The following is a 15,824-nucleotide window of genomic DNA, read 5'->3' on the forward strand; positions in this document are numbered from 1 at the left end:
CACCAAATGCAGGGTGAAGGCACTACCTGGGTCTGCGACTGCACGGCGATCTGGACCGCGATCTTCCACCTAAGGGAGAACTTCTGTGTGCTCGGTGTCTACAGTGGCTGGACTCACAATAGCAACAAGATCTGCAGGAAGAAACACATTCACCTCTGTCATTCCATTCGAGTCTACTGACACCATTTTCTACCTCTTCCCTGAACTTACATTTCTTCTAAGCTACCGGTGGGATTTTCCAGTGACAGTTTGCAATCTCCTAGTCAACTAAGGGGCCTCAAGTTATTTCTCCCCTCCTGGCCCTTCAGTAATTTTCCTTATTGAGGCTAACACAGAGCAGACAGTCAGCCATTGTCAAGTCCATCTGATAGAGGCTGTAGCAAGATTGGCACCAGGCAGCTCACAGATAATGGGGAAGGTTAGTTGTGTACATCTCTCACCAATTGCTCTGCCTCTGACCTGACTGCCTCCGCTCAGGTGTAAACCTGGCAAATTCAAAGGATATTGGAAACAAGTGTTTCTGTAGCAAACCTGTAACCTTCAGAGTTAATGAGCTCAGGAGCAATAGAATGAGTTGCACTGGATTAGGTTACTTCTTGCTTTTTTTTCTTTCTTTCCCATAAGTTTCTTATTGATTTTCCTGTTTGTCTTATTAGCTACAATGATCATACACAAATTTGCGGTACCTACCTTGAAGAGGATCTACTACAGGGCAACCTTGATCTCGATCGGGAATATGGAGAACGGGAACAAGACCTGCGTTGAGGAAAGGACCTTGATCTAGAGCGTGTCCTTTGGGATCTTTGAGAAAATAAGGATTTGGGTGGAGACACTGAATCTCTGCATGGAGAGTTAAAAGAAGAGCAAGAAGGTGATACATCAAATAATGAATAGGCTTGTGTCCCATCCCAAGGGTAGCATAGTTTATCACTTTCATCTTCACTGTCATCAAACAGACCATCCATTGCTAGTCCTGAATTTATAAACATAGGTAGTTTGGAGAATTGTTCATTACTGTAATCACTGTCCCTTAGTTCTCTGCTCTTATCTGCTTCTTCATCAAAAACAGCTTGGCTGGGGTGACCAAAATGCTTATTCAGTTCAGCCCGAATTTCCTGGTCTTGGAGCTGTTTTCTGTTATTACCATGGGATCCCTGCTTATTTGTCTGTAAAGTCTCTTTCTTGAAATACTGGTCTTGTTCTAAAGAAGAACAAATCTGACACTGCCACCCAGGTGAAGAATCCTTAAATTCTGGTTGTCTGGAGTCCTGAAGTTCCTGGGATATTTTAATGTGTATTTCCGATTTTGAATTCACAGATTGACAGTAGTCATGGTCACCAAACAGCCGCAAACTGGGCCGTTTTGTCTTTCTCTCCTCATGTCCACTGGACAGTACGGTAGTCTTGTTAAACTGTGTGTACAGCTCAGACTGGTCTGGACCCTTCTTGGTTGGGTTATTTCCTGGAGAACCGGAAGACTCACTACAGCGGGGCTTTTTTGAAGGTGGTACAACAGTCTTGCATGATGACTTCAGTTTAGGTGAAGTCCTAAAAGGATTATCTTGGCTGGCTTTATGAGGAGGGGTCGTAGGTGGAGTTAGGCCTACAGGGAGTAAAAGGAGGTACAGAATGCTTTTAAACACACATACAATGTTTATAAAGGTGGCTCATGTGCTTCTTAAAATAGATACAAAGCAAGATCCATTTTATGTCACTTCAACACTGCCAATACTGAGAATAAAATACCAAAGGTCTGGTAACAACAATAGAAACAATACTAATGCATCGCCATCGATCTCCAGCATAATTTCTGTCCCTCCCCTTCCTCTACGACATCCGCCCCTCTCTCTGTAGGTTTTGATAGAAAAGATCAAGAGATAAAATTCCAAAGACTTTTTGTTAAATACAAAACAGATTTTGATGTAAAAATGAAAAGTCAAAAGACTGTCACCATCAAAAACATAAAGAACCTAGCAAAGAAGAACCTGGATAAAAGCACAGCCAAGAGAAATAAATGAGGGGTACCAAAGGATGCAGAACCTAAATGCAATGAAATAGAGCCATTGTAACTCAGTGGCAATGACTCTTTGTTTCCAGAGTTCATTAACCATTGAGAATGTATGTCTAACACACTTGTTGAGTGTAATTAATACATTTTGCCTGAAATGTGGTTCTGCAACTGAAACCCAAATGCACAATAATACAACCACAAGTGTACTGAACCTTTGCATTTAGAACTAAATCACAGTGAGAATCATGCAGTAGGGAGTCAAAATGAAACAGGTAAGTCTTAGTATTAGTTATTAGGTTAGTATTAGATTAGTATTCAATGACTAAATATTCTGCTAACTAACAGGATTATTTACGTAACTGTAAGAGATTGTATCACTGTGATGAGACAAAATTGTAGGAAGAACTACAGTACATTTTAGTAATGCCTGGGAACTGAAGCAGCATCTTGCCATTATTTTTACAAGGGTAGAATATAACTTTCAATATTTTCTACAGAAATAATAGAATTTCTTCAGACTTTACCGAAGGATAATCCCAGACATCAGGGCAGAGTAACAGCAAAAAGCAGACACTGTTCAGGAAATCATTTCTCCTCAGGAAGGTACTTAGTATGTTAGGTTTCAAAAATTTGCTTCTGTCCAATTGACACTAATATAATTTAGTAATGTAGGCTTAAAATGTAACAAAATAGACAGAGATTAGGGAGTTCTCCAAGGTAATCCAGACCATCCCTAAGCAATCCAGATGCTCATGCTGTCCAAGAATACTTTTAGCCCAAGCAATGAGCTTTCCATTAGTACTTAAGCAAGAATGAAAACAGAGGGCAGACGAGTTACAGGAAATGTGTGTTTCAAACATGGTCATAGAGCTCTGGTTTGTATTTTTAAACATGCAGCACAGCTCGGCAGATCAATGCAAATGGAACAAGTTTTATAGTGTTTTGCTGTAAAGAAGGAAAAGTGTCCATCAATGCACAGTGCTCCCTAAGGAGCATAAATGGAGACTGGGAGTCCCACTGCATTATCTGCAATGAATTTCTTTCAGAAAATAAGAAAATAGAAGTACCAAGGCATGAATACTTAATGTGAGAGACACACTTGATTTTCTGTTTGGAAAAAATGGTTATGAGCTACCCATGGCTATGCAAAGACTTTGCCTAATGCCACAAAATTCAAGGAAACTGAGGCAAAGTTTATGGCACCTAAAATATTAGTTACCCCAAATTTAAATTTAATACTAAAAAAATTTTGTGCAGTCATCACGGTTAAATTATTTCCTCTAAGTCCTCAAATTTCTCTTTCTTCTTCCCAAAAATTCACTTGAGACAGGCCTAACTATTTCTTACCTTATGCACCTCCTCACTGACAAATATTTTTGACTACCAAGTGAATTTTTGCTAAAATAAGAGAACAGTCCTATTCAAAAATCTGCAGTAATAATTTCAAAGTTAAAGCTTCAGGCTCAGATTGAACAAATACTTCAGTAAACAACTTTCTAGAAACAAAATTTTAAAATTACAGTTTTACTTGTGAAATTGTACATTTTATAAGAAATTCTGGGGTTAGTTACTGGGTTTTTGGATGTAGTTTTAAAGAAAGAATTAAACAAAAATACAAACACTCCACAATGAACATGTATATTTAAGAATTTCAGGCAAAGAAACCTCAGACATAATCCAATATTCAAAATAAAATCTTATTTCAAATTCCACTTCTTTAAAGCTTGTTCTGGAAATAAGCAAGTAAAACATATAGTCAACATTTCCAGAAACCTGACAAAGAGCCCAATAATCTTCAGAAAAGTGGGGGGGAAGTACCAAAAAAACCCTCACGAAAGTACAGCCTGAGCTAAATTTACTGGCACTTCCCTTGCTGGCAGAACAGGGCTGGGACAGCCTAAGAAAGGGCTTCCTCATGGCATTCTGGCTTTTTTCCTGGATTTCTGCAGAAGCAGGAAGTGCACAGGCAAGTAGAAACAGATAAAAGATGGAAAATGTTCATTTAACTTTTGAACAAACCTACACTGGGGGATGGAGGAGGGAGTGAAGTTTTGATCACACGTCACCATTACAAGTGCTTCTCCAGAGTGCCCCCTGACCCATCTCCAAATGGAGAATTCTGAGAAAACCAGCTGGCTGCACACTTGTTCATCTTCACCCTAATCCCTGGTAATCCCCACCGAGGGCCACCATCCCACATCAGTGGCATTACAATATTCTGTAACCACTGGATTATTTCACACGCACTGATTTCTCCCCAATGCGTACATTTAGGCATTGACAGTACAAGGTATATTCTGTACTCTCTCTTGAACTTAGCAGGTTTTGACAGATTTATGGAAGGACAGATGGCCATTACAGGCTGAAGGCTGACAAGAGGCAGTTCAGAGCATTGTTAACACACTTGCACAAACTCTCAGCAGTGCAGCGCTGTGCAGAATGTAATTCAGACTATAGCTTTTTTATTGCTGCCTATTTTCTTTTGTCAAAAGAGCCTGCTGTGCACAGCAACAAATGGCTGCCATTACCCAGAATGTAATGGGTGTCAGACAAATCACGTAACACAAACAATCAAGAGTATGTAGGTCATATTTCAACAGAGCACAACCTTAGCAATATTTATGATTACTGCATTGAAATGTGCTCTATAATAAACAAGTACCTCTACATCACTCACACTTACGTACTTCTGCACAGCAAATCTGTTAGAAGTGGTACATACTCTACAATCATCCCCCTTAAACAGTCTTTTTTCTTTTTAAAGTAAAAGGCAAGTATTTTTTCATGACATGCTATAAAACCATTTTCTTTGTAGGGACTTTTCCTTAATTGAATAGCTTTGGTAAATGGTACGTTTGCACTTTGCCTTGCTCTGTCTATACACTACGAACTCACTCTGTGATCTTGTGCTAGAAAACAGCATATATCAAATTGCCAGCACTGCTGCCAAAGCAGCACCATCCTCCCTGTGTCTGTGCAACAAAAGCTGTTTGCATATGTGCCAACTCTGCCACCTTGGCCAAGCAACTTCCTTCCAGAAATTCTCTGGGAGGGTGAAACTACTTTCGATACATTCCAAAACTCCACTTTAAAAAAAACTTGTAAAAAAAAAGTGTTACTCATTTAGCTTAGCTAGGTTGATAAGCAGAAATTGGGGGGGGAGTGCCTTTGCCTTTGCATTAAAAGTGACATCTGGACTTCTTAGGACTGATTTTCACTACTGTTTTACATAGACACAGATATTTCTAAATCTCTACGGTATCTCAGCATTCCTATGTTTGATGATGTTTGCTGTGTTTTGAGGGGGCTGATAATTAATGTCTTTTGGGGAACACAGCCCTGGAACCTTTCTACATGTGCACTGGGCTTTTGAGAGGCATTGAAAATGAATTATTTGATACCTATGATTTTGAAAATGGATTGTCAAGAGAAACATTATTTAAGGCCACTTTAAAAACTGACCACAAGATAACAGCTCTGTTCAGTAGAAGAGTGTTTTTATGGCACTAAATTGCAGAAGCTCGGAAAATGTAATAAAATTAAACAGTCATCATATAAAACTACATGCTTGTTGAATATTCAGTTTAATCCTGTTGTCAGTGCTGGAGAGAATGAACACAGATGCCTGAAAACATCAAATATTTCACTAGATTTTAGTCCTTCTAGACAACTCTCTCCATCTCACATCTCATTTTATCGGAAATCATTCTGAGGTCAAAGAAGTTCTTAGATGACAGATTTTTAAGTATTTTTTCTGACAAGGAAGAGGCAACACAAATCTAGAGGTGGGCAAATAGCAGGTTATCAGTATCCTCAACCATGGTCACAAATTCCAAATCACTCTTCAACTTGATTGTGCACATCAGCTTTTCTGATGACAGAAAATATAGCTTTTTCTGCCATTTTTCAGAAAAGTCAAGTTTTTCCCCCAAGACCAGTGAGCAGTTTTACACTACAATAAATTATAGGGATCTGTATCAAATTAGAGACTTTTCACCAAGAGGGTGGAAATAGCCCTCTAGTTACTGATTGAGCCATAAGCACTTAAACCAACTTCGTGTACATAAATGGTGGCTTTGAGTATTTAGGTGTGAAGGTTTAAGACACAGGGAACAGAGAGAGATTAATTAGAAGCCATGCTATCTAACATCTGGCATTCAGACGTTTGTCTAAGACAATCGAAAGTCTAAAACAATGAGAAGCCCTTGACTGCCAAGAGAAACATTGCCACCTCCAGAAGGTGAGTCATCCTGGTGAGTCTGTTTGCACAGTCCCTCCGTCCCTGCCCCACCCTGCCCCCTCATTCTGACTGCTAACAAAGAGGCAAGAGGTGACACAGAGCCATCCCAGATATCTGGGAGACACTGGAGAGGTTCAAGCCCACAGCCTCTTTAAGGAGGGCACTGGCAATGCAGATGGCTGTGGAAAAAGAGATGCACATCTTCTGAGTCCCTCACTCAGAAGACTCATCTGACACAGGAATTTCATTTCACTGCATTATCATTTCCTAGGACTCCCTCTATACCATGATGTTCTGGTCCAGCTTCCTCAGAATAACACTAGAATAATCAACTTCAAGAGATAGGACTTTATACAGCAATGGACTTAGGACACTTACAGTGCATTGAAAGCATTCTTATGTGTGGCATGAAAACACTTCAAATATTTGTTCCTTGTAATTTGACAATTCGATGTTTTGACAGTTTTAGGGAGGACAAAGTTACACTCATGACTACTAACAAATCTGTTGTAAAGCAAGATATAGCACTGGCAAGAGAACGGCTTCAGTTTAACTTTAGATACATGAATCCAAAATGTGTGTGTGACGAAGATTGATGGCTCATGTGGGAAATGTTTTTATTTATTTATTTTTCTGGTCTATAGTTAATTCATCAGTGAGGGAAGCAATGTTGTTTTCAGCAGAAAGATCAAGGGAGTTGCTATTTATATTAAAATACTTTGTGCTTCGAGAGTGCAAGCAGCACTGCTAATGGTCTTTTCAATTCAGTAGTGAGATCAAGGTAACTCCTATTTAAATTATAATAAATAGTGCTTGTATGGTGCAAGCTGCCCTATATAAGGACAATGAGCAATGCGGTTATCTGGATATAATTTGGAGTTGCCAGGGTTCTCACTAAAAAACTTCAAGGTATTATTAATCACTACTACCACTACTTTTTTCCTTATTTTAGTTTTGGTTGTTTTTTAAACTGAAATGGGTCCCAATTCTGCCATGATTTACACACACATGCACACACACAATATGCTGTAAGTTCTTCAGTACTCCAGGCTGTTTCTATTACGTACTTTGCTTCCAGCACAAGCAGACTCAGGATACAAAACTACTGCAGTACAAATTACTTAAAAAGCAAGACATGCATATTTTTATAGGTTTACATATATACATGAATATAAAAATAAAAACTAATACACATAGGCAGAGATTAAAATAGTTACTGCATCATGTCCTGAAATCTTGTGAAGCGCAACATAAAGTCCAAGAGCCACCATTATGTACACTGCTTGGTAACACTGCCCAGCTCCCTGGCCACACAACACTCCAATTCTTATTATTCCTGAATATCATCAGGTTATTTCCTAGCTAACTTCTTTTACTTCTAGCGGGGAAAAGAAATCACAGAATCATAGTAGAGCATTCCTGTTTACACATGTGGCCAGTTGTGCTGCTTCCCAGCTTCTGTTGCTTTTTTAATGCACTAGTTCTCCTGATTATGTTTTCCAAGCACCTACAGAGCTGTTTTGTTTCCTCCTCTGTGCACGGCTGATGGAGCGGAATGAATCTGGCAATACCAAGACCATTCCTGTTGCCACTATGGACAAAATACCAGAGGATTGTCCAGGGGTCAGACTGACTCCCAATTTCTGTCTAGTCAGCTGATTGAAAAGCAGGCTGCTGACTTTTTGGCTGGGAGAAAACACTGCTTCCTTCAGTGATTTCAACGGCTGCTTGTACCACTCTGCTGTAGTCACCTCATCTGCCCCTTTCTGTTGGCAGCACTAAGCACTGACTTATCCATGTGCTTACAAATGGGCACCCTTGTGCAGACTTGCTGTCCTGTAGTGATGGAAGAGGCTTCTCCATGCTTCACTTCACTCCACTCCACTTCACTTACTGGCACTGAATAGGATTATCCTCCTGCATACAGTGAATTTTGCCATGTTTATGTTGGTCTTGCAAAATGAAGATGTGTAGGAAGAATGCTTCCTTTTGCTGTAAGAGGAATGACTAAGACTGCAGGCTCCCAGGAGACAGCAGGGAAAAGTGTTCATGTTTTAGTGGTGAACTAATGAAAAAATTTCTGAAAAAGTACAATGATGGTTTTAAGAAGGTGATAGCCCAGTGTACCTACCCAAACCCAGCCTGGGCCTGCTGCCACTGAATTCAGGAGCACCAAGCTAATTTGTGGTACCTGAAGACCTTTTTTGCAATACACCCCTTCCCCCACAATGCTAGAGATCAGATAGTTTACGACCTACTGCTATCCTGAGAGAAGCACGTGCCAAGTACATCTCTTATTTTTCAATATTACACAACTGAGAAAGAAAATGGTCTTGGCAATAGCTCAGGTGGAGCTCAATGTGTTCTTTTGTGCTCAGCTCAGGACACTTGAAGAAAACAGAGGCAAAAAAGAGTTCAGAGGAATGCCATAAAACAGATCTGAGTCTGAAGGAATTGACTTCAGCAGAAAGAAGAGCAGACGAATTAAACAAATGATTAAATGGGTGATGCACGAACTAAACCACTACATGATTAAAAAATCCTACAAATCTTCAAAAGGTACAAATCCAGGGATCAGAAAGGAGGAGGAAGATAAAGGGAGGTTGTGTGAAGTGTGTTAATGGAAGAAAAAGAAAAAGCAGGAATACAAAATGAATACCACTTTTAAAAATTACCTCTAAACTATGGGACAATTAGTTGTTCAGTGGTAGAGGAGAGAGCTGTTATTTGTGATGTATTAATCTAGAAATGACAAAGCACTGAAACATGCAGTCATGTACAGCCCTAGACTGGCCTGGAGACAGACTGAATGACATAACTTTTACATCTGTAACATCTATTACACTGTGCTGTGGGGTTTGTCTTTGAAAGATGGTGCTCAGCTGTACACAAATCTATGGGGAAATGGAGAAATATAACAGAAAAATTGTTTCATTCATATTTTCTCAGAAATTATGCTCTCCTGTTGTCATGGTTTGGAACCGTATTTTCAAACATGTTTCTTCTCAGGTAGCTGGATAAAAATGTAACGCTGAACTGCACTGAAGTGAATCTACTGGAGACTTCTGTGAGATCTCAGCACATTTGTGCTATATTAAAGTAAACAAACACACACAAGCCATGCTTAAAGAAAGAGCAGTCATTTTGCATTTCTCACCTGCAGTTCCAGAGAGTTCCACACTTAAGGTTTGTTCAATAGTCTTGTTCTCAAATGGGGAACCCTTGGGATCACTGGAAGACAGGGCACATTTATAAAAACAAGCTGAAATGGAGTTGCTGTAGCCAAAATCTACTGAAGCCCCCTCCCTTTTATAAATGTTTGCACTTTTTAGTACTTACTTTGGTGACTCGGGTGTCAATGGAAGTGATAAACTTGTTGGTTTGGCTAAAGGAAAAAAGAAAACAATTATGCAATATTTAAACACTCTGTAAAGTATACTGCAAACATTTCTTTATACTTTGGCATTGGAATCGTGTGGAAGTCAAGCTCTAATAGTGCAATTGCCATTTCAGAGTATCTCAGATAGATAAATAAAGAGACTCATCCCAATTCCTTATTCACTAGCACTAAAAGGGCACCTAAATTTCAACAATTATTTACATCAATTACTGTACCTCTGAAATACAGTACACAACCCAAATGACAAGAACCTTTCAGAAGAAGAGTGGTACATGTTAAAAATCAATGAAGAACTCTACAGGATACACTGTGAAAATGTTACTTCTCTCAGTGTTAATTTAGACTACAGTTCACGTTTTATTTGGAAACAAGAGCAGCAGAATAACTACAAAGTAACAGAACGTTATGAATATTCAGTTAATTTTACAAGATACAATTTCATATACAGTACTGAGAATAGGTTGTTTCTATGAGGCCAGAGTCCAACCAGTTATAGTCCAAATTTTTGCAAATTATGCTGCAAACTACGACAAACCATGGACATAGTCACAGATGGTTAAAAATGGGGTTGAAGCTCTCAGCACTATAATCCCGACATACGCAAAAAACAAAGCTCTGGCTATAAAAATGTAAGTCTTTGCAGCTTTTCCTCATGCAAAATTGTATTTTCTCAGAGCAAGCCAAGAAATAGGATGTTGTAATACAACTAAGATGCCTTTAAAATTAAAAATTATAGTACTTGCAAATTTTACTTTTCAGAAGTTAGATTGATGTTTTAAACACAGAGAGCATTGTAGCAGGAACAACAGCAGGGGATCTCTTCTGCAGATTAATTACTTAAGACAAAATGTTCCCCTTGAACACTCCTGCACTGCAGATCTTTTGTCCAGAGTGTCACTACTGCATATTTCATATTCATTACAGGCTTGGAGCTCCCATCAACAATAAGGGATTTTATATGCAAATTGATTACTTTTATATGCTCTAGAGCATTCCTGAAGTAATATAACATTTTAAAAAATTAATTCTCAAAAGCTGCATATTGTTTCTTCTCCTCCCCATATGAGAAAAGGAAGCTCAGGTGTTCACCTCAGGTTCACCTTCTTCAGAAGTCACTGCTGGAGTGAGGAGATGCACCTCAACGAGTAATTTGTCTGGTCCAGCACAGTCACAGATCTGTGCATTACAGCAGGTGCAGTAAAACTGAATGTAACCTGACACATCTTTGTGTGCAATTTATATACATCTAGGAATACTAATGTTTGCCTGTGGCTACCTGGAGGTAAAATTGGCTTAAAAAACCAGATTTTGCAGTAAGGCTCTGGAATAAAGTTTTATACAAAGTCCTTCCTTTTTTTTTTTTTTATTTTGAAATAAAAATTGGCACACTCTTAACCAATTTAGGCTAAGGAAGCTGAATGTGTAAGAGCCATTTACGTCTCTTAAAAGTCTCTTTCTAGCTCTTATTAGTCCCACAGAATAGTTGCATATCAGAGTATACTCTTATTAAATTCTGAAGCACTGAGGTACAGTGCAAATCTGCCAGAGATGGGCACAGAACCAAGGCATTATCTCACACTCCCATGTATTAATTTTAGGCAGATATCACTGAGCTCTCCCACTGAGAAGTTCACATACCAGAACATCCATCAGTTTTCTTATTGCTAGGCAAGAGCTTGACCAAACATTCTTTCTGCAAAGGATTCATACTCACATACAGCTATTGATAGTGTAAATATTTAGCCAAGACACTGTCATTTTACATGGTGCCTGTTTATTAGAGTTTCAAGGTCTACTGTAGTGGGTTTTTTTTTTTTTTTATTAAAAAGAGTTCACATCAAGTTGCCTGTCCCTGTAAATTGAAAACATTAAGGTTCAAAAGAATTACATTTCCTCATGGGCAAATTTCAGTGCAAAACCACAGATGATCTTTGGCATGAATGCGTTTGTGGACATTCCCGTGGGTTTGCAATATGTTTGCAACAGTAACCCTAAAGGAAAATAACATTTGACTTATCCTTTGTGAGCTTTCCCTAACTCTGAAAGAAAATCTCAGACTGTGATAGTTTTTTAAAACAGAAGAAGCCAATTTTCTTGTACCTTTGATTAAATGTTTGAACCAATGACTGCAGGTCTGCAAATATCAGTTAAATTTGCAAGGTTGATTCTGCATGAATTGACTGTCCAAGCTGAAAGCATTATATTCTTGTATTTGTATTATATGCAAATCCATTGATATTGAAGTTGTATATTGGTGCATGAGGCAAATTTGCTGAAAAAACATTTCAGAAGCCTGTAAATTAAAGCACAGGAAAATTAAAGAAGGTAATTTCTCTGTGCCTGCAAATTCACCTGCAAGACCACTAAAATCACAGTCATCTGTTAAGCACAGTTGTTAGCTATATGTCCCTTTGGACTTTCCTAACCTCTCCTCCGTGTTGTTTCCACAGCTCAGTGTGCCCTGACTCTTTGAACTGAATCTACACAATTGCTCAGCTGGGGGAAAAAAAGCAGCTCTGATCTGAATAGAAGGACTTTATAATCTGCAAGCATGCTTGTGTGCACATATATCTCTGTATGGGTATAACACACACGTGCATAGAGCATGTTATACATGATGCACCTTATCACCTGCCACCTTAACATCCAACAGTGTTAATAAAGCCCCCTGTAACTTCTGGCAGTTCTGTTTTTCAGTACCATTGCAGTAACAGACCCAGGTTTCACAGGTAGAGTTCAGTCTGGATTCTGCTGTGAAAGCAGACTGATAAAGCCACCCAGAAGAAGTGGCAGTTGGCATTAAGAAGCTTTAGGAGCAGTTGGATTTCCTTCATATGAGAAATATTGTTCAGATAATTTGGGCCCGTAATGGAGAAAACCCTTACTCAGAATGTCAGAATGTACAGCTGCAAGAACAATATTAACTGACAGGAAGGGAAGATTACTTTTATTAAGTTTGCTTATACTTCCTAGTGCAGAATGAGAAAACAGATTTGATAGAGGTTGAAATGCAAGAAAGAGGGAGGGGAAAAGAAGAAAGAACATACAGTTTACAGCTGTTGCTTTGAAAATACCAAACACCACATTTAAGGTCACATCCTGATCTCTGTTGCAGACAGGTAACTTCCGCTGACTTTAGTGGAGGCATCCAGGATTGGCACTGATGTGTCTGAGGCAGGCACAAAGCCTTTCAGATGCCAGGCCAACATCAATACATAGATGTATTTTAAAGTAGCAATAACTTAAAAAAGCTCCCTTTGGGTTCGTAAGCTTTTACAGCTTTCCTTTATCGTGGGAAAACAGAGGGAAAGAGAGGGAGAGAAAGTGAGAGAGGAAGCTTTAAGTTCTTGAATCTCTGTCACAGAAGCTACTTGTAATATAGACCAGTTTTTTACACATCAGGGGATACTAAAAGTCAACAGAAGTGTTTAGTTTTGACCATAAAAAAATCCAAAAACAAGAGAGAAAGATCAGGATAGCATCTAAACTTTCAACTATTTACAAAATAAAATTACAAACCAGCATTCCAGCTTTAACAGGAATGACACATTTATTGTTTTCTCTGTAGCAGTGAGAGCACTATTTATTGTCTCTTAAGGGCTAGGTGGCAGGTTAACAATGCCCTCAGTTTTACTCCAGCAACAGAGAAAGAAGCTCACTAATGAACTGACCTGCCGAACTTGTTTAGAGGTGTAATGATTTCTTAGTGCTACACTTGTCTCCAGCTAGCTTGGTATATTGCCATGTGGTATTTGCTAAACTTTTCCTGAGATCCTTTTCTGAGGCTTGGGGCAATAAACAAAATGATCATATATGTCTAAAAGCTAAATCTAGCTAACTAATTCTAACTTCATAATACAGTTTAAAAATTTTCTTTACACAGAAGTGATGCCGGGTTTCCAATACCAATCCAAAGAACGGAAGAAGTACTGAGGGTATTCCCAACCATGGTACTTCAGCTTCCCAGGGTTACTGCTGGTACCAAAGCTGTATTCTGCAGTCCCACACCTACCCTGCAGATGATTTGTCTGAGACTGCAGATGGGGCTTCCTTTTGGAGGTGCATTTCTCTTTGCTGCTGTTCCTGTTCTCTGCTGGTTTGGTCTGAGGAGGATCATCATTCGTAGTCAGATATTTGAGAAGTTCAGAGCAGGGGCGTCTCTGAGGCTTTTGTTGTTGACAAATGCTCTTCGCTTTATTGCTCCATGAATTCTCAGTCTTAAAACAGGGTAAAATAAAACAATAAAATAAAATAAAATAAAATAAAGTAAAGCTAAAATTAGTGAGCTGAACCTTATCAGAATGGATATAGGTTTTCTGAAGAGATGAGATTTTCAATGAAGTGTTCAGCCTAAGTGTACTAGATCTATGAGCTGTGAATAACTGTTTGCAGAACAAGGAAAGAAAATTACATTTAAAATTCCTAAATTACATTTATGCAGCTTTTTATTTCATTTCTCCTACATTGCAATGTTCCTACTCAGCAACATGTAACTAACAAGACCCTACAGCGCCTTTAGTGTGAACAAAAAATAAGCTGGTTTAAACCTTAATTTGCTGCTGATTGCTTGGGCCCAGTATTCACAACTCTCTTAAGTACTCCTAAATGGCCCGTTTTCAGTTACACTGAACGGCAAGACAAACATTGTTTAATACTGTCTGCTAACAGAATTACGTCCAAGCCCCCCATTCCATCAACCAATGTCTAATATACATCTTTTGCCAAGAATCCAGTGTCATTTGTCTTAGCTCAGACAGCTGGGGAAATGGCAGTCCCACATCCTGGAGTCACCCATAAACAACACCAGACCATCAGCAAATTTTATCACATCCCATCCTACTCTGTGTATCAGTAAAGTAGGTAAGAGTAACAGACGGTGTGACTACAACTGAACTCTGCCAAAAGAAGGGGCATAAATGAAATATTCAGAGCATAAAAGAGCTCAGATGATTTTCTGGAACCCAGTCTACAACTCACATTTTTTAAAAATTAGTTAGAAAATAGTAAGCACATACAATACATTCAGATCTACTTCTTGCTTGATTGCTAAAAGCATAAAAGACCTTGTTACATTTTCTTTTTTTTCCTCTTATTATAAAAATTAAGTTTGTACCTTAACAACCACAGGGCTTGTTCTGATCCTGTGATTAGTGTTTGCATGGTTTTGTGTGCTGAGACCACTGCATTCATTGTAATTTAGCTGAGTGTTGGCTGGAGCCAGCAAGAGCTTCTTAAGCTACAAACACATCAGGGAAAGGGAAGTAGAAAGAAAAGAGTTAAACATCTTTATCAAGTAAAGTGACTTATCTACATTTTTGCATAGTTACTTAAAGTTAGTTATATCAATTTCAGCAAGCAAAGTACAATAAAACAAAAAGTAGGACTTGATATTCCTCAGAGTAAACAGATTTCATTTCCTTCTGGCTTGGCAGCACATTTCTGCTCCCTTTACTGCAGTATACTGAGCGGCAAGCAGAACTGACAGGGATCATGGATCTCTGAATCCAGGGCAAAATGAAATTCTCAGTGATCTGTTTGACATGAAGAGGCCTCTGATCTATACAGAGACATAAACTTTACCAGAGTAATGGATATGGTGTCAAGATTCAGGTATCTGGCTCTGTTCCCACTGAAGCCAGTGATAAGAGGCTTTCAGCAGAAACAGAATCACATCACAGACCAGATTTACTAAGCAAAATGCATATAATGTTTCACCCACATCCTCATCCAAGATTCAGTTTTGCCCTGGTTAGCATTAAGCTGGTGCTTACTGGTCAAATCGATGTTAAGGACACAAAATCAGCCCTGCATCCCAACAGACTCATTGGGCCTTTCTTCAGAGATCACCAAAAATAATGTCTAAACACACACAACAAAAAGAGCCCCGAGAAATGAAATATGAGTTAAGAACCATTACCCCGACTCATCTGAACAGAATGATAAGCAAAAATGTCAGCCCCATTAGCTTAAGAGTTTCAAAAACAACCTTTTCTACAACTTTTTAATAGACTGCCATATTAATCATCCTATGGCTATTTGGTGGGGGGTGGTTTCCCCCACTTAATTCTCAGTTCTTTACTCGATTTTCCTCTCCAGTCTAAATGAAAAGTCCAGACCTTACTGTGACTACATCATACCCATGCAGCGGGTGGCCAGAGGCACATCCAATTCCT

General features: G+C 38.9%; 1 protein-coding gene across 1 annotated transcript in view; it reads right to left on the reverse strand.

The window, feature by feature from the left end:
* Positions 1-15,824, reverse strand: part of PPARGC1A (PPARG coactivator 1 alpha) — a 68,742-nt gene that overhangs the window by 16,953 nt on the left and 35,965 nt on the right. The window contains exons 4-9 of the mRNA XM_058803956.1: positions 14,765-14,887; positions 13,664-13,868; positions 9,591-9,636; positions 9,409-9,482; positions 691-1,603; positions 27-131 (exon numbers count right to left, since the gene is read on the reverse strand). Of these exons, the coding sequence (XP_058659939.1) occupies positions 27-131; positions 691-1,603; positions 9,409-9,482; positions 9,591-9,636; positions 13,664-13,868; positions 14,765-14,887 (1,466 nt within the window). The remainder of the gene's footprint in view (positions 1-26; positions 132-690; positions 1,604-9,408; positions 9,483-9,590; positions 9,637-13,663; positions 13,869-14,764; positions 14,888-15,824) is intronic.

The sequence above is a fragment of the Ammospiza caudacuta genome, chromosome 4, assembly GCF_027887145.1.
Source record: "Ammospiza caudacuta isolate bAmmCau1 chromosome 4, bAmmCau1.pri, whole genome shotgun sequence".
In the NCBI taxonomy this organism is placed as follows: Eukaryota; Metazoa; Chordata; class Aves; order Passeriformes; family Passerellidae; genus Ammospiza; species Ammospiza caudacuta.